The sequence below is a fragment of the Delphinus delphis genome, chromosome 6 (genome assembly GCF_949987515.2).
Source record: "Delphinus delphis chromosome 6, mDelDel1.2, whole genome shotgun sequence".
NCBI lineage: Eukaryota > Metazoa > Chordata > Mammalia > Artiodactyla > Delphinidae > Delphinus > Delphinus delphis.
Window position 1 is genome coordinate 22688009 of NC_082688.1, and position 20090 is coordinate 22708098.

The following is a 20090-nucleotide window of genomic DNA, read 5'->3' on the forward strand; positions in this document are numbered from 1 at the left end:
CTTACCCTTCCCCCTCCCCATGTCCTCATGTCCATTCTCTACATCTGTGTCTTTATTCCTGTCCTTTCCTTAGGTTCATAAAAACCATTTTTCTTTTCTTTTTTTTTAGATTCCATATATATATGTTAGCATATGGTATTTGTTTCTCTCTTTCTGACTTACTTCACTCTGTATGAGAGACGCTAGGTCCATCCACCTCACTACAGATAACTCAATTTCATTTCTTTTTATGACTGAGTAATATTCCATTGTATATTATGTGCCACATCTTCTTTATCCATTCATCTGTCGATGGACACCTAGGTTGCTTCCATGTCCTGGCTATTGTAAATAGTGCTGCAATGAACATTGTGGTACATGACTCTTTTTGAATTATGGTTTTCTCAGGGTATATACCCAGAAGTGGGATTCCTGGGTCATATGGTAGTTCTATTTGTAGTTTTTTAAGGAACCTCCATACTGTCCTCCATAGTGGCTGTATCAATTTACATTCCCACCAACAGTGCAAGAGGGTTGCCTTTTCTCCACACCCTCCCCAGCATTTATTGTTTGTAGATTTTTTGATGATGGCCATTCTGACTAGTGTGAGGTGATACCTCACTGTAGCTTTTTTTTTTGTGTGTGTGTGTGTGTGTTACGCGGGCCTCTCACTGTTGTGGCCTCTCCCGTTGCGGAGCACAGGCTCTGGACGCGCAGGCTCAGCGGCCATGGCTCACGGGACTAGCCGCTCCGCGGCATGTGGGATCTTCCCGGACTGGGGCACGAACCCGTGTCCCCTGCATTGGCAGGCGGACTCTCAACCACTGTGCCACCAGGGAAGCCCCTCACTGTAGTTTTGGTTTGCATTTCTCTAATGATTAGTGATGTTGAGCATCCTTTCATGTGTTTGTTGGAAATCTGTATATCTTCTTTGGAGAAATGTCTATTTAGGTCTTCTGCCCATTTTTGGATAGGGTTGTTTGTTTTACTGATACTGAATTGCATGAGCTACTTGTATATTTTGGAGATTAATCCTTTGTCAGTTGCTTCGTTTGCAAATATTTTCTACCATTCTGAAGGTTGTCTTTTCATCTTGTTTATGGTTTCCTTTGCTGTGCAAAAGCTTTTAAGTTTCTTAGGTCCCATTTGTTTATTTTTGTTTTTATTTCCATTTCTCAAGGAGGTGGGTAAAAATGTTCTTGCTGTGATTTATGTCAAAGAGTGTTCTTCCTATGTTTTCCTCTAAGAGTTTGATAGTGTCTGGCCTTAATTTAGGTCTTCAATCCATTTTGAGTTTATTTTTGTGCATGGTGTTAGGGAGTGTTCTAATTTCATTCTTTTACATGTAGCTGTCCAGTTTTCCCAGCACCCCTTATTGAAGAGGCTGTCTTTTCTCCACTGTATATTCTTGCCTCCTTTATCAAAGATAAAGTGACCATATGTGCGTGGGTTTATCTCTGGGCTTTCTATCCTGTTCCATTGATCTATATTTCTGTTTTTGTGCCAGTACCATACTGTCTTGATTACTGTAGCTCTGTAGTATAGTCTGAAGTCAGGGAGCCTGATTCCTCCAGCTCCATTTTTCTTTCTCAAGATTGCTTTTGCTATTCGGGGTCTTTTTTTTTCCATACAAATTGTGAAAGTTTTTGTTCTAGTTCTGTGAAAAATGCCATTGGTAGTTTGACAGAGATTGCATTGGCTCTGTAGATTGCTTTGGGTAGCATAGTCATTTTCACAATGCTGATTCCTCCAATCCAAGAACATGGTATATCTCTCCATCTGTTTGTATCATCTTTAATTTCTTTCATCAGTGTTTTATAGTTTTCTGCATACAGGTCTTTTGTCTCCTTAGGTAGGTTTATTCTCTTTCATATTTTCATCACTAGTGTATAGGAATGCAAGGGATTTCTGTGCATTAATTTTGTATCCTGCTACTTTACTAAATTCATTGATTAGCTCTAGTAGTTTTCTGGTAGCATCTTTAGGATTCTCTCTGTATAGTATCATGTCATCTGTAAACAGTGACAGCTCTACTTCTTTTCCGATATGGATTCCTTTTATTTCTTTTTCTTCTGATTGCTGTGGCTAAAACTTACAAAACTATGTTGAATAACAGTGGTGAGAGTGGGCAACCTTGTCTTGTTCCTGATCTTAGAGGAAATGGTTTCATTTTTTCACCACTGAGAACAACGTTGGCTGTGGGCTTGTCATATATGGCCTTTATTAGGTTGAGGTAAGTTCCCTCTACGCCTACGTTCTGGAGGGTTTTTTATCATAAATGTGTGTTGAGTTTTGTCAAAAGCTTCTTCTGCATCTATTGAGATGATCATATGGTTTTTATCCTTCAGTTTGTTAATATGGTGTATCACATTGCTTGATTTGCGTATATTGAAGAATCCTTGCATTCCTGGGATAAACCCCACTTGATCATGGTGTATGATCCTTTTAATGTGCTGTTGGATTCTGTTTGCTAGTATTTTGTTGAGGATTTTTTGCATCTATGTTCATCAGTGATATTGGCCTGTAGTTTTCTTTTTATGTGACATCTTTGTCTGGTTTTGGTATTAGGGTGAGGGTGGCCTCTTAGAATGAGTTTGGGAGTGTTCCTCCCTCTGCTATATTTTGGAATAGTTTGAGAAGGATAGGTGTTATCTCTTCTCTAAATGTTTGATAGAATTCGCCTCTGAAGCCATCTGGTCCTGGGCTTTTGTGTGTTGGAAGATTTGTAATCACAGTTTCAATTTCAGTGCTTGTGATTGGTCTGTTTATATTTTCTGTTTCTTCCTGGTTCAGTATTGGAAGGTTGTGCTTTGCTAAGAATTTGTCCATTTCTTCTAGGTTTTCCATTTTATTGGCATATAGTTGCTTGTAGTAATCTCTCATGATCCTTTGTATTTCTGCAGTGTCAGTTGTTACTTCTCCTTTTTCATTTCTAATTGTGTTGATTTGAGTCTTCTCCCTTTTTTTTCTTGATGAATCTGGCTAGTGGTTTATCAATATTGTTTATCTTTTCAAAGAACCAGCTTTTAGTTTTATTGATCTTTGCTGTTGTTTCCTTCATTTCTTTTTCATTTATTTCTGATCTTATCTTTATGATTTCTTTCCTTCTGTTAACTTTGGGGATTTTTTGTTCTTCTTTCTCTAATTGCTTTAGGTGTAAGGTGAGGTTGTTTATTTGATATGTTTCTAGTTTCTTGAGGTAGGATTGTATTGCTATAAACTTCCCTCTTAGAACTGCTTTTGCTGCATCCCATAGGTTTTGGATTGTCATGTTTTCATTGTCATCTGTTTCTAGGTATTTTTTGATTTCCTCTTTGATTTCTTCAGTTATGACTTCATTATTAAGTAGTGTATTGTTTAGCCTCCATGTGTTTGTATTTTTTACAGTTTTTTTCCTGTGAATGATATCTAGTCTCATAGCATTGTGGTCAGAAAAGATACTTGATACGATTTCAATTTTCTTAAATTTACCAAGGCTTGATTTGTGACCCAAGATATGGTCTATCCTGGAGAATGTTCCATGAGCACTTGAGAAGAAAGTCTTTTCTGTTGTTTTTGGATGGAATGTCCTATAAAAATCAATTAAGTCCCTCTTATTTAATGTGTCATTTAAAGCTTGTGTTTCCTTATTCATTTTCATTTTGGATGATCTGTCCATTGGTGAATGTGGGGTGTTAAAGTCCCCTACTATGATTGTGTTACTGTTGATTTCCCCTTTTATGGCTGTTAGCATTAGCCTTATGTATTGAGGTGCTCCTATGTTGGGTGCATAAGTATTTACCATTGTTATATCTTCTTCTTGGATTGATGCCTTGATCATTCGGTAGTGTCCTTCTTTTCTCTTGTAAAAGTCTTTGTTTTAAAGTCTATATTGTCTGATATGAGAATTGCTACTCCAGCTTTCTTTTGATTGGCATTTGCATGGAATATCTTTTTCCATCCCCTCACTTTCAGTCTGTATGTGCCCCTAGGTATGAAGTGGGTCTCTTGTAGATAGCACATAATGGGTCTTGTTTCTGTATCCATTCAGCCAGTCTTTGTCTTTTGGTTGGAGCATTTAATCCATTTATATTTAAGGTAATTATCAATGTATATGTTCCTATTACCATTTTCTTAACTGTTTTGGGTTTGTTTTTCTAGGCCTTTTCCTTCTCTGGTGTTTCCTGCCTAGAGAAGTTCCTTTAGCATGTGCTGTAAAGCTGGTTTGCTGGTGCTGAATTCTCTTAGCTTTTACTTGTCTGTAAAGGTTTTAATTTCTCCATCGAATCTGAATGAGATCCTTGCTGGGTAGAGTAATCTTGGTTGTAGGTTTTCCCCTGTCATCACTTTAAATACGTCCTGCCACTCCCTTCTGGCTTGCAGAGTTTCTGCTGAAAGGTCAGCTCTTAATGTTATGCATATTCCCTTTATGTTATTTGTTGCTTTTCCCTTGCTGCTTTTAATATTTTTTCTTTGTATTTAATTTTTGATAGTTTGATTAATATGTGTCTTGGCGTGTTTCTCCTTGGATTTACCCTGTATGGGACTCTCTGTGCTTCCTGGACTTGATTGACTATTTCCTTTCCCATGTTAGGGAAGTTTTCAACTATAATCTCTTAAAATATTTTCTCAGACCCTTTCTTTTTCTCTTCTTCTTCTGGGACCCTATCATTTGAATGTTGGAGCATTTAATGTTGTCCCAGAGGTCTCTGAGACTGTCCTCAGTTCTTTTTATTCGTTTTTTCTTTATTTTGCTCTGCAGTAGTTATTTCCACTATTTTATCTTCCAGGTCACTTATCCGTTCTTCTGCCTCAGTTATTCTGCTATTGATTCCTTCTAGAGAATTTTTAATTTCATTTATTGTGTTGTTCATCAGTGTTTGTTTGCTCTTTAGTACTTCTAGTTCTTTGTTAAATGTTTCTTGTATTTTCTCCGTTCTATTTCCAAGATTTTGGATCATCTTTACTATCATTACTCTGAATTCTTTTTCAGGCAGACTGCCTATTTCCTCTTCATTTGTTTGGTCTGGTGGGTTTCTACCTTGCTCTTTCATCTGCTGCATATTTCTCTGTCTTCTCATTTTGCTTAACTTACTGTGTTTGGGGTTTCCTTTTCACAGGCTGCAGTTTCGTAGCTCCCGTTGCTTTTGGTGTCTGCCCCCAGTCGGTAAGGTTGGTTCAGTGACTTGTGTAGGCTTCCTGGTGGAGGGGACTGGTGCCTGTGTTCTGGTGGATGGGGCTCGATCTTGTCTTTCTGTTGGGCAGGGCTGCATCCAGTGGTGAGTTTTGGGGTGTCGTTAACTTAGTGTGATTTTAGGCAGCCTCCCTGCTAATGGGCGTGCTTGTGTTCCTGTCTTGCTAGTTGTTTGGCATGGGGCATCCAGACTGGAGCTTGCTGGCCGTTGGGTGGAGCTGGGTCTTAGCATTGAGACAGAGATCTCTGGGAGACCTCTCACCAATTGATATTACATGGGGCCTGGAAGTCTGTGGTGGTCCAGTGTCCTGAACTCAGCACAACAGGCCAGAGCACCAAGACCCTGTCAGCCACACGGCTTAGGGAAGCCTTCAGCCAAACAGAAACATCGTGAACAGAGCGCACACCTATAGAAACCCTCTGGTAGTTTCCATTCCTTTCTCTATCTATGTATTTTAAATTTATTTAATAAACTGTATTTCAGGCATCTTAATTTGGTCTGTGAGCTTTCCTATTCCAGGACTTCTGGGATAGCGTGCCTGGTAGAGTACTTGAAGGCTTCTGCAGCCCAGGGTAGTTTTCCACATTACAACATATATAGTAGGAGGAAATGATAAATTTCAATTGGAGCTTAGTGAAAACAAAGATGTAATTTTTCCCCATCCAAGTTCATGGATGTGGAGTTCAAGTTCCAGTTTGTGGAGGAGTTAAATGCTCTAGTCCTAAGGCAAGCTATGTGGCCTGCTAGAAAGCCAGTGGTTACATTTGTTACAGATTTTTAGAGTATTTTTGATCAGATAGCTATTGTAATGGGGAAAGGATAGCCTAACCTTTATGTGCCAAGTAGAAATTTTATCTGTTTGAGAGGCTACCTCACTATATACATCAGGAGTCCTTTCTGACTTTCAAAAGAAAAAGTCATGGTCACCTAGAGGTCAGATTCCTAGACCACATGCATCACTTGATTGGGATATTAGAAGTACAGGAAATGAGGCTGGTCCCTATTAACTCCCCAGAGTGTCCTGGAACATGTACCCCCAGAATTAGGATATCATGTTGTTTCCTAATTACTGTGAAACTTCTTCTAGGTCCTAACCTGGGATCCATGAAATAACCCTGACTTCCCCATATCAGTTAAATCACTTTATGTTAGGCAATTCTCTCAACCTCACTGAAGTTCAGATCTTACATTTATAAAATGAGGAAATTTGCATTTTACGTATTCTAGAAGGTGAACTTTAGTACTGCCAGAGCTGTGATTACATTTATGACAAAGATGAATCTCAAGGCAGCCTTGAGCATTCTTGCTGGAAAAAGGCAGAATACTTACTTAATGAGAATTTTATTTCTGGTCCAGGAAATTTCAGGCTGAGGATAGGATTCCACTGCACACATGAAAGTAGCCACTTCTTCAACTAAGGCATCCACTGTTTCAAGAGGAGTGGTGATGACAGGGGCTGAAAGGAGAGGAGAAATCAAATGAGAGCATTCTACAGTACTGCTTACTAACTCTTCTGTAAGTAGTCAGAGGCCACCACATATCTGAATGAGAATGACATTTCCCCATAGTAGAAATTTGCCAAAAGGAAGGAAAAATTTTGTGCAGAGGATTTTGTTGCTACTTCTAAAGTAGGCATTTGAGAATCAAAAGAGAAGGCTCTCAGGAGAGTCGGACTTAGATTTATTATATATGGGTAGAGGAAGATCCAGGTTTTGTGAAGTTCAAAGTTATATAATTTAGGTGTTCTTTTTACGAAAAAATATATAAAATTATTAATACAAAATGTCTGTTGCCTCCCTAACACCAATCAACTTGAAGGGAAGTGTCACTGAAGGGAAGTCAAAGTGAAAAGAGAAAGCAATCTTAACAATTCCTGTTTAAAAACAATTTTTCCCAAATTTTGTTAAAACGTATGTTTATATGAACACATTGCTAGAAACCACCAGAGGTCTTAGAAGGGGGCTCCTGTAAATGAGAGGCTTTGAAGGTGAAGGTTCATCAGATTTATAAAGAATTCACATCTGAATTATGAGTAGATTAGAAAAAGACTCCATAATAAAAAGACAACCCAAACAACAAATGAGCAAAGGATCTGAACTGACCTGTCTCCAAAGAATGTATACGGATGGACAACAAGCATGTAAAAAGATGCTCAACATCATTAGCTATTAAGGAAATGCAAACCAAAACCTCAGTAAGATACTAGTTTACACACACTGGAATGGTTATAATAAAAAAGAAATATAACAACAAATACTGGCAAGGATGTGGAAAAATTAGAACCTTTGTGCATTGTTGGTGGGAATGTAAAATGGCACAGCCACTGTGGAAAACAGGATGGTGGTTCCTCAGATAAGCATAGAATTAATATATGATCCAGCAATTCCACTTCTGGATATATGCCCAAAAGAACTGAAAGCAGAGACTCAGATATTTGTCCATCCACGTTCAAAGCAACATTACTCATAGTAGCCAAAAGGTGGAGCAACCCAAGTGTCTGCCAACAGATTAATGGATAAACAAGATGTGGTATATCCATTCAACGAAATATTATTTGACAATAAGAAGAAACAAAGTATTGATACATGCTACAACATGGGTGAAACTTGGAAACAATAAACTAAGTGAAAGAAGCCAGTCACAAGAATGACATACTGTACAATTTCATTTATATAAAATATCCAGAATAGTCATTATCTGTAGAGACAGAAAATACATGAGTGATTGTCTAGGAATTGGGAAGAGGATGGAGGGCTTAGGGAGTAATCTATGGCTAAGGAATGCAGGATTTCAAATAGGTGTAATAAGAATGTTCTAAAATCGATTATGATGATGAATGCACAGCTCTGTGAACTGTATACTTTACCCAAAGAGACTGGTATGTGAATTATATCTCAATAAAGCTGGGGGTTTTGTTTGTTTGTTTTTGCTTGGTGTGTGTATGTGTGTGTGTGTGTGTGTGTGTGTGTGTGTGTGTGTTACAAAAAGAAAGACAAAAGGAAGAGAGGCCATAAACATGGTCCCTCTCTCCTCCCACCTCCATGAGATGAGGGTCACCTGGCTTAGAAGAATTGGGGAGGAAAGAGAAGTTAAGAAGGATGAGAATGTGTTGGTAAAGGGATGCACCCCACTTCAATTTACAAATCTGTGAATCCCACCAAAACAAAGGGGTGAGGTCCTGGTCACCTCAAGGGTTTGATGGTGTGAGAGAGTGCCGGCCCCTGTATTTGGGTGAGTCTGAAAATCTACCCCATTGTATAATCTGATTTAAAATAATTATCATCACTGCTTTGTTATTATTTATCAAAGATTTATTTATGATTTTTCATGGAGCAGGCACTGGGTTGACTAGAAGCAAAAAGATGTGTAAAGCACATCTCTGCCTGGTAAGAGTCCACAATATAGATGATAAGGTAGGATAGATACGTAAAATGATCAGCTATAATAATCAGTTATGCCTGCTATCCTGGCATAATTATTAATAGTACCCCCATACTCCAAAAATACCTGAGTTTGGACAGTAAATTATATGGTCATTTTAGTTAAAATGCAAGGTGCCTAGGAAAGCCAAGTAAGTAGTGTGAGCAATATTTTAGATGCAGGGTAGGGGGTGACAGCCCCATAAAACAAGAAAAAACTGGCACATTGGCCATTTAAAAATGCATCCAGGGCTTCCCTGGTGGCACAGTGGTTGAGAGTCCGCCTGCCGATGCAGGGGACACGGGTTCATGCCCTGGTCCGGGAAGATCCCACATGCCGCAGAGCGGCTAGGCCCGTGAGCCATGGCCACTGAGCCTGCGCGTCCCGAGCCTGTGCTCCGCAACGGGAGAGGCCACAACAGTGAAAGGCCCGCGTACCGCAAAAAAAAAAAATTAAAAAAAATGCATACAGTGTCTAAATGAAACTTATTTTTCAGTAAACTCAGAGGCAAACTCATTGGCTGAGAGTAAGGGAAATGGTGGTTGGGAGTGTCCACTTAGCCCATATCTCTTTCGTAAGTGTTATTCTTTTCTTAAGGTCCAGTTTAAGCACCATCTCCTCCCAATCTCCCTGACTTCCTAGATAGAACCAAATGCCCTTTTCTTTAACCTTGGGTCATCCTATATATGTCACTCATAGCACTTGCCACACAGATGCTATTAGAATGATTTATGTCTTTGTCCCACACTCAGTTATAAAAACCTTAAGCTTTGGGTCAGGGACCATGTCTCAGACCTCTCTCTATCTGGAGGGCTAGCACACTGACTAATGTATTGTTTAAATGAACCAAACTCTATTACTGAGGCCTTTATAAAAGGCATAAATTTTTTAAAAGGTTGAGAGGAAGTAGGTGAAAGAAGAGGGCAGAATTTTTAGGTGAAATGACGTCTTTTATATCTAGGCAGCAAGGCCCCCCTTTTCCCAACTTTGCACTAAAATGACCATTAATATATACAGAATGCTGTACAAAGAAATAAAGAAATTAAAAGTATTAAAGAATAGTTAAGAGACATAAAGACAGACAGGCACTAATAAACTTCTAACAGAAGTTCCAAAAAAAATAAAATAGAAGAAATGGCACAGAAGTAATATGTAAAGGGATAAATCACTGATCATTTTTCAAAAGTGAAAAAAAAAGCAGAAATATTCACATTGAAAGTTTCCACTAAGCATCGAGCCAGATAAAGAAAAATAAATTTATCCTTAGATACACTGGATCAAAACTGTAGAAAATTTAAGATCAAGAAAATCTTAAACCTTACTAGAAAGAAAAGATCAGTCACCTTAAGAAGAATGCCAATTAGGCTAACCTGATATTACTTGGCAACAGTTGATACCAAAAGGCAATGGACCAGTATTTTTAAAAGGCTGAGAAAAAAATAACTGTTAGTCTGGAATTCTATAGCCAGCTTAGATAATTATTTTTTTTTAAATGAAGACAAAGTAAATACACAGACAAATGCTGAGAGTATTTACCACTGAGACCTTCTCTGAAACAGTTACTGAAAGTATATAAACTCCATAAGAAATAACTTGTACCCCAAAGAAAGGGGCCAGTGATGAGAAACTGTAGTTAGCATAGATGGTGGTAAAAAATAATTGCAATTTTCGACACTGTGGAATATATATTTTTTAAACTCAATAATTTTTGTGTTTAAAAAAAGAGTGGAACTAGAATTCTAGACAAACAATTATAAGATGAAAGTTTAGGGAAGAAGTTCAGCAGATTGTTAAAACATTCTAAGTTCTTTACCGTAAGCAGGAAGATGACAGAAACACTGAATAACTCTAAACATGGGGAGAAAATATATGGTTAGAGACATATTGTTAAAATTTCATTAATGCTTACCACTAAAATAATAGATTAAAACCCCAAACTTCCAGAGTAGCGAAGAAAAAAGAGACTAGAACTGTATCAATTTAAAAAAAATGATGAAGAAGCAGAAAAGGATAAATAAGCCAAGAAAAGGTATAGTTAACAGAAGACACAAATTAATGTGGAAGAAACATGGCCAAATATATCAGAAATCACAGTAAACACCCATGGTATAAACTGATCTATGGAAAGACAGACACTATCATACAGGATTAAAAAACACAAAAGACATGCCTAAATAAATTAAAACAGAAACATTGGATATAAAGAGAATGGAAAATATATACGAAGTAAACAAAACAAAGTGATAAAGCAATAATGTAGTACTAATATAAGAAAAAATGGAATATAAGGTGATAAGTAAGCCTTTAAAGAATGAAGAGAAATACTACTTAATGATAAAAGGAACAGTCCATCAGGAAGATACAACAATCATGAAGCTTAATTATTGAAAAATATAGACTCAAACAAAGCCCAGACTAAAATTAATATTACCAGAAGATATTACAATGAAGTAATAGGCTACTAAATTTTTAAAGAAGATTACACACACACACACACACACACACACACACACACGAGAGTGGAAAAATGAATGAGGAGCAAAATGTCATAATCATTTACCTCCTAGTTGTGGGCATTATGTGTAACTTTGTATTTTTGTTTTGCCGTACCTTACAGCAAAGTATTACAGGGAAATACTATATAACATTTAAAAATATATAAAATTAACATATATTATCTTTGTAATAAAAAATTATAGGACATAAATCAGAAGGCCACAGAAATGTTAATTTTCCAATGCAGTGGAAGCAAATTTGTAATGGATAACACAGTTTGAGAAAGTCAGTCTCTTAAGAAAGAAAGCAGATTTTTCTAAACAACTAATGAATGAAATAAGGAATCAATTGAGAGATTAGATATTGAGAGATTAAAAAATATTGAGAGATTAAAAAACATAGATATTGAGAGATTAAAAAACAAAAAATATTATAGAGATTAAAAAACAAAAAATATTATAGTAAGGTCATGGGATGCAAGTAGTGATGGTTAACTGATAGTATTGAATGCTTTCATTGTTTAAAAAGAAAGCCTGTTGAGGAACTAGACGGTAAGAGGGTTCTAGCACGGGACTTGAATTCAAATCCCTGCTCCGTCACTTACTTCCCACTCACTTAACTAGTTGCCTTGGCATCTTCAGCTGTAGACGGAGATAATAAAACCACCGCATAGGCTTGTCATGAGGATTAAGTAAGTGAATATACATAATGCATTTAACATTGTCCTTGGTCCATATGGAACACTCTGTGTTAGTTGATTCCTATAATTTAGAGACAGAAACCTGAACTATTCAGTTGTTCTCCTGGTTGCTGTATTACCTGCAAATTACCAATAATACTTCTAGGAGTCTATCCCAAGGAAATAATCCCCAAATGGAAAGGCATATAGATGAATTTCACTGCACAAAAATAGATTAATTGTACTAAATTGTACTAATTGTGTGAAAGTGGAAGAAGAGTTAGGCACACAGCTTTGTCTTCTAGCTGTGGTCTACTGGAGCTGGCTTGTACTGGCTTGCAAGAGTCACGTGTTAATTTCTCAGGAATTTAACAAGATAATGGAATAGAGCCATTATTAGAAACTAAATTATATAAATTTGATTAGATAAATTGTGTTAAAAACAAAGTAATAATACTCAACATTTATCACTTTCTAATTATTTTCTATATTTTACTATTATCTATGTTCTTGTGGTTATTTACATCTAATGTCTGTAGAAATTGTAGGTGTGCTACTATACATCTCCTCCCAACTCAGTGTTTATTGGTACCTGGAAATTGGCTGTGACTGGAGCACTTATACAGCAGTCAACAAATGTAACATATCAGGGCCTTTTTTTCCTCAGAGAGGCAAATGTTCAACATATATTAGCAACTGTTATCGAAACAGGATACTATTTACACAGTCACTGCAAATGGTACTTTGAAGATATGATATAAAATATGCTCAGGCTTAGTGGCAGGGAGCAGAATTGCATAAACAATCTTATTATGATATCTTTTTTTAGGATATGTAGAAAAAAATGGAAGAAAATATATCAATATCTTTACAGTCCTGGAAGTGTAGGTGATTTTCTCTTTTAAACTTTTGTATATTTTGTGTTTTCAATATCATTCTTAATGGCCATGAATTATTTTTACCCAAAGCTCCAAACTTTATTCATTAGTTTCTTCTCATTCAACATGCAGATGCAGAAGTGACAGAGTTAACAGACATATTATCTTTCCAACGAGGCAACACAAACTCTGTTGAGATCAGTTAAGATCAAAGAAGTAAATCTTAGAATGTCTTGATAAACTTAGACATGGAGAAATACATGAGCTCTTACTAAGAACAGCTTCCCTTAATGTTCAGTGGCATGACAGTTTCATGTGAGATTTGATTCTGTTTTTAATAATTTTAGCATCTAAAACTGATGAAAAACCTGCTATCAGCCATGCATTATACTTTTCATTCATGATCTCATTTATGTATCACAACAAACGTAAAGGCAGATACTTTTATTATTCCCATTGGCAGATGAGGAATGAGGGCGACGAATTGTTCAACAACTTGTCTAAACAAAACAAAAGCAGGAAGTGATAGAACTGAACTTCAAAGTTAAGTTTGATTTCAAGTACCTATCTTTTAACTCTAAGCTATACCATGTCTTCAGTGTGGTACTAGTTACAGAAAGGGGAAAAACATGATTGACACCAATATCAATACCTATAGGCAGAGTATAGTCAGTTAAGTCCACTTTGCCCATATTCCAAAATTACCCAAACAAATCTGCTTTCAGATTTTTACTGGCACAATCACATAGTTGTATTTAATGACATTTGTTGACTCAGCAGACCATCTCCTGTTTGCTTTCATTCTACTATCCAGCTTTCATCTCAGCCAGGGCCTGTTTAAACTAGGACACTATTTCTTCCCTCAATCCAAGGACCACATGAACAACAAATACATGAAAATAAACACAATGCTTTTCTGTACCCAAAGAGTAACTTGACTTGGATACTAGCTGCTGAGAAGGATATGATATTACCCTTTTATGGGCTCTAGCACATGGCCATTGACATACCAACTTCTGATTGACCAGCTGCTGACTGACATAACCAAATGACTGAATAAACAAAGAAGTCAGGTGTATTTGCTCCTTTCTGTTCTGGTATAATTAGGGCTCAGACTTGGAACATATTCATGCTTTTCTAACATCATGAATACAGTATTGTTTTTTCGGTATGACAAAACACTTTGGTGTCGGAAATTTTTCAAATCCCCCAAAGAAAGAGGATGTTCAGTATTGCTCATCATTTGGCATATCTTAGAAACTGACACATTTATTCTGCTGGTGATGTAATCAAACATAAGTTATTTTTTATTATGATGTCTTTGGAACTTGTAAGGGTCATTGATCATCTCAATAATTATTGTTATCTCACTTATTAATACTGTATCATTAACTCTTTGTCACAGAACACACTGTTGGTCCTTGCCTTCAGGAATGACACTGGGGACAGGCAGGTAGGAATTCTGGGTCAGCCTGTTAGAATTTCTGAAATGACCTCTCCTGGGGGGCATTCCTTTGGAATTAAGAGATGATTTCATAGGGACTCATCTAAAATGTGCTTGTTCCCCAGAAGTGATCACGCCACCAATCATTGACAATCCTTAGCATAGTACATAACATTGTAAGTTGAGCACTGCTAGGTCCTTCATTTTAGGAGAAAACTGAGGCTTACAGTGACTACATCTTTCCCTAAAGACACACAGAAAGGCATTGGGGACTAGAAAAGGAACTCGATTGTAACATTCTCTTCCAGACCTGCAATATCCTTGTTTCACTTTCTTCATTATTTGACCTAGACGACATGGTATGTTGCCAGATAATCTCAGCTCCCTTACTCTCTAGTCCTTTAGCTGCACTGACCCTGGAAAGTACCAATCTTGAACTAATCCAACCAGCTGTCTTCACTGCTCATATGTTCATAAAGTATTGTTGGATAAAGTGAAACAACAGTGCAGATCAGGACCATGATGGGCATGCAGTCTCCAGTCCCAGTGGGTCCTCAGCATGGACATATGGTCCTTCTACGTTATCAGATACACTTCTCTCATCTTCCTGAATGGGACCATTTCCTTGAGATCCTCTAGGCATCCCTTACTTGTCACTTTCCCCCAATAATCTCACGTCCTATTTCACTGAGAAGTTGCCTACTTCACCTTTCGAAATATGGTAGAAATCTTGCCATTTCGTCTCTTTTTCTGTTCTTTAAGGTCAATAATATTTAAAGCAACTGTGTTTCCGCAAACGTGGAATGAGTCACTCTTTCAATATACGTTAGTATAAAACATTCATCCAGGACTTGGTATCCTGGATTTCAACGACAGCTGTTCCTGATCTGACTTAGTCATATGTCGAATTTGTGAATTCTATCCCTGTAGACATATGATTTAGGAGAAGAAGTTACTAAAATATACCTCAGGTTAAATCACTTGAGACTCAAGAGCTTCTAGGTATGGTAGTTATGGGGTAATTTTAAAACTGGAATTTGGACGGGAGTTCTTTGTGCATAGCATGTTAACAAATTCAGGGCTGCTTACATGAACTACTATACTCCTACAGAAAATCCCACTATACACTTCATACTCCCTGATAAAGCGTTAAATATTATTGAAGAATGTGGTTAAGGCGAATGTTCAGTGAAATGTTGACTATTTTCATACATGACAGTTTATAAAATTTTCCTCCTTACGGTTTGATACTGAGCTCATGATTGAAAGTATTACTAGTTGAAATGATTCAGAAAGATAGTGACTTTTCCCTTTGTCTTTGAATATTGGGAATATCAATTAAATTAAAACTATAACGATACACTATTAATTCTACAAAGTTGGTTATTAATTTTATGGAGGAAATCCTATGCCGATGGTTGGAAAAGAACCCATGGAATACTCTTGCAGTATTTTAATTGTGTCGGTTTATTTTGTGGTATATTATGCTGCAGACGCCTTGATTCATTCATGCTAAAGGACTTAGGAAAAAGGTATACCATCTAACAAGCCTCTTCCCATTATTGCCTTCTGCCAAGAATAGAGAAAACAACTAGAGATATTTTGTGTAGAACAATTTCATTACTTTCAATAGTATTAAAATAATCACATATTAATGTGTTTTTTTGTACCAATATATCCCATGTACTTCAACATTTAAAATTTGAAGGATTGTGTTTTCACGATAATGTTTATTCTCAGAACTGGTAAGTGTAGTTAATGAATGTTTGCTCTTCCAGGCCTGGTGTTTTGGCTAAGGCTGATGTTAAACCCATATTAATTTACATTTTTTAATAATACTCAAATACTCTCTTTGAGTAGGTAGGCAAAAATATTGTTTTGATTTTACAGTCTAATTAAAGCAGTAAATAAATTATGAACAAATAAACAAGGTTGGGGTAACAATCTGGCTATTTTATTTAGAAGTCAGGGTCTTGGCTTTGTGACATTTATGCCACCAGTTTTGAAGTTTTCAAAATAAACAGTGTGCTTCATCTGTAAAGTTTGGAAGCTACAAATCTTCTCTTTCTAGAATATAAATTAGGAGGTTGGGTTTGGTTTTTCTTTGTGCACGAGATTCTAATTTGGACCAGAAAATCAATTGTCCTGCTCCTTGTAAGACTGGATTTCAGTAAATTTTAGTATTTAACCATGTCATTTTAATGTAACTTCATGGTTTAGAATAGCACAAATAAATTTATAACAATCCATAAGTCCAGACGTCCAGGTGCTGCCTTTCCGGACATCCGTTGTATGATCAGAAAGTATTAAAATAATCTGAAGCCAATGTTAAGTCTTTCTGGCTATTATTAGCTATTTGGAAAGATCTAGATTCTCTTTTATCTGGAGCTACCTTAAAGTATTAGTTGACAATTAGACATTTAAATACATTTGAAGATACTGTTCTACTCATGTAAAATAGAAAAAGAAAGCAACAAAACAACATAAGTCTATGAAATCCGACCGTTTGTGAAGAAAGCTGTATCTTGTTAGCATGTGAATTTTGACCTTGTGGTTCCAGAAATTCTAATGAACCACAAAATCTAAGCTATGTTTCCCATCTACATACAATATATTTTAGTACCTTCACTTATCTATACAATACAAACCTGTTCAGTTCTTTGGTAAAGTAATATGAAGGGAAAATAATGCATTTGAGTGTGTCATAAATCACAGAACCTTTTTTACTCTACTGTAATACATTTAATTTGAAAACTCTGTAGTATCATTCAATCTGCTTTCTCGTGTCTTTGTAAAAAGATTTCAATGAAGCCCCCAGTCACTTCACAAGTCACCTATTTTCCTATCTTTCTTCCTGATTTGAAATACCCTAGTCTCAGTTTCATAATACGCTGGCCAGAAACTGTGGACATTCTTGCTACTGCAACAGGTGTTTGTCAGTTTCTTAAGTTGCTTTCCTTTCCCCTGAGGTGGTGTTATTTCCGGTACATTCCAAAGGCTCTGAAAAAAACCTTTCACAGTCTCTTGCCAAACCAAATCATGGCTCCAGCCTCTAAGTTATTGAGAACCCATTGTTCTTCAGGCTTTTATCTTATAGGCACTTGTGTGCGTCTTTCTCTAATTCCAATGTGGGAGGAACTAAAATATTGATTAAGAGTTTTGCAAAGCTGAAACTGAAAATGGAAATGATTTTTGTCCAGAAGCAAACACTCTGGATGTCTGGGAGTGCGGTTGATTATATTCCCGGCAAACCTGATGTGAAAAGGTTTTCATCATCCATTTAGACCACCCTGAAGTTTGACATACACATAAACAAACCGACCTCGATAACTTGCAGTCTACCTGCTAATGTTTCCCCTATAAGTGAGGGCTCCACATTCACTGAATGGCTGAACTTTTTATTGCAGAACCTAAGCAGAGGAGGGATAGCAGTAGAATGGAGACCATCAATCAATTGCTTATTTATACAGTTTTCTCCCTCTCCATATACTGCACCCCTACTTCACCAAGTAAAACCCAAGCATGCCATAATATGAATCAGTCATGATCGGAACACACGCATGCACCTCAGAACTATGATAAGGCAAGAGAAGACAAGATTGCTCAAACCAACCTTTTGGAAGTTTCTCAGTCCCGCTGAAGGCAACCAAAGTAAGAATATGTACCAGTGGAATGTTGACAAGCTCTCTCATGATTAATCCAGGCTCAGGCAGCAGAAAGTTCTTTCTGGACAACACAAGGAAAATGCCCCCCCCCCCCAGTTTACATTTTAAAGCATAGTTTGTTCCAAAAGGGTCGTCTGCTAATGACTGTTTGTGTCAGCAGCTCCACTGACTCTAAGTATAATCAGGAATTCTCAGACTTGGCTGTAATGATGGACACGGCCAGCTGGTGAGTATCCACTTAGGCCAGTAATGCAAGTGTAGGGCTGGAGGAACAAGGGAAAGAAAATCCCTTTAGAATCCCTTTTAAGACAGTGGTAGAAGGACAATACCAGATGCCTTTCGCAACCATCACTGGATTCCCCGAGGTATAGTTTTCCTGGTCTTCTGAGTCAGCTCACCATCCCTCCCGCACTCACCCCAGAGCCCTGGGCATATCTAATCATGACTCCTCCCCATTTCTCACTTCCCCCTCCCACATCCATCTCGTTAACAATTCCTACAGATTGCACCAACTCGATATTCCTTGATTTCCTCCCCTCCTTTGATTCCAGCTAGTCTCACCCTATCCCAACCTCCCTTTCAGACATTCATCTTCTTGGAATGACAGTGGTAACCTCCTGTCTGTTCTCTCTGCCTTGTGTCCTACTGTCCTCTAATCTCTTTTCAGATCGCCTGCCCTACTCAAAAGTCTTCAGTGGCTCTTCATCATAGAAAAAAATATTCAAACCTAGTATGACGTAGGAAGGCTCGCTGGACTCTGCCTACCCGTTTAGCCCCATCTGCTACAATCCATGCCTCTAGTTTAGTATTTAGCAACCTGGTTCCCTGTATACAGCCTTCCTGCCTCCATGAATTGTTCCTACTGTTCTCCCGTCTTGGAATGCTTTCCCCTCCTCTCCACCCAGTTAATACCTATCTCAGCTTGATCATCATCTCCTCCTGGGAGCCATCCTGGACCAAAACTCCCACATCTTCCCAAAGTTGCATTAGGTTTACCTCCTCTGGGCTTCTCTGTCATTGCACTTACCACATGGTTTTAAGATTTTTTTCCGCTTGTGTTGGTGTCTCCCTCATTCTTTGGCTTCATGAGTCCACAGGGTCAGCAGCCATGGACTGTCAATTGCAGCAGATTCTTCCAAAGTGTTCTCTTACGCGAATTGCCTTTTCCCACTGCAGCAATGTGTCTTGGAGACTTTTCCATGTTAATGTACAGCACTACCTCATTATTTCTATTGGCTACACAGATTTCTAAATCGTGGAGGTATGATGGTATATTTAACCATGCCCCAACAATGTATGAGAGAATCCATTTCCCCATACTCTCGTCGACACTTACCTTTGAATTTTTACATTTAAGTAGAATAAAAAGGGTATGTCGTTGTTTTAATTTACATGTATTCCACTCTTACTATTGGTAATGAGAATTTTTCAGGTGTTTCTTATTCATTTTCCTCTTCTGTGGCTTTTGTCTATTTTCCTCTTAGGTCATTTTTCTTTTTCTTATTAATTTATAGGAGTTTTAAAAACTACTCTGGTTGTAAATAATTTATATCATTGGTCCATTGTATATTTTGCAAATATTTTCTGTGTAGAACAGATCTACTACCTAGCCATAGTGATTGCTTCAGAAATGGGCTTAGGGCTCAAGCTGGTTTATGGCTCAAGGTCTCCATGGTATTTTACTGGACCTAATACAAAATAAGCTCCTCTTTCTTAGATCACCGCCTGTGAGGACCAGGAAAGCCAAGGTTGTTGGAGGTTTCATGCTTCATTAACAAGAAATAGTGTGCAAAGCCAGAACGATCCATTGGATTTCCTTGTTTTTGAAATTAATAAATTCCTTTTTATTTTTTTTGCTTGGCTAATAGGAATTTGATTCCTTAAATTGCAATCAAAATAATTCTGATGTAATTTTAATAGAAGAGATATAAATTTGGTGTGGTTTCTGCTGTGAGAATACCCTGCGGATGCTACGTACTTCGTGGGAAACTTTGACATTAGCAAGATGAGCACTTTTTTTTTTATGTGAAATTTAGGAATCAGCAGGATGAACAGAGCGGCTGTGGTTCCCATAAGCAACACTAGGGAAAGCACAGGGTTTCAGAGATTTGGGTGACTATAGATTTATGAGCTAAAGTTAAGCTCAGGATCACCACCAGCTGTTAATAAAGGGAAGTCCAAGGTGAGTGATTCAAGGGGCCTCTATTCAAATGTCCAGGAGGAGGATTTGGGAGTGACCACTCTCCATCCTCTTCCCCTTTCCCCTGAAGTATAGAACAAGCACTGATGGTGCCCATTTTGAATCCAACAGGAATTGTACCCTCTAGACCAGTGACCCCCGGAAATTATCCCCTA

At 37.5% G+C, this 20090-nt stretch overlaps 1 protein-coding gene across 5 annotated transcripts in view; it reads right to left on the reverse strand.

Moving 5' to 3' along the window:
• MUSK (muscle associated receptor tyrosine kinase) overlaps nt 1-17762 on the reverse strand; it is a 91822-nt gene extending 74060 nt beyond the window's left edge. For all 5 annotated transcript variants that reach the window (XM_060013345.1, XM_060013343.1, XM_060013342.1 and 2 more), the window contains exons 1-2: nt 17684-17762; nt 6483-6609 (exon numbers count right to left, since the gene is read on the reverse strand). In XM_060013345.1, coding sequence (XP_059869328.1) covers nt 6483-6609; nt 17684-17762 — 206 coding nt within the window. The remainder of the gene's footprint in view (nt 1-6482; nt 6610-17683) is intronic.
• Between the last annotated feature and the right edge of the window lie 2328 nt (nt 17763-20090).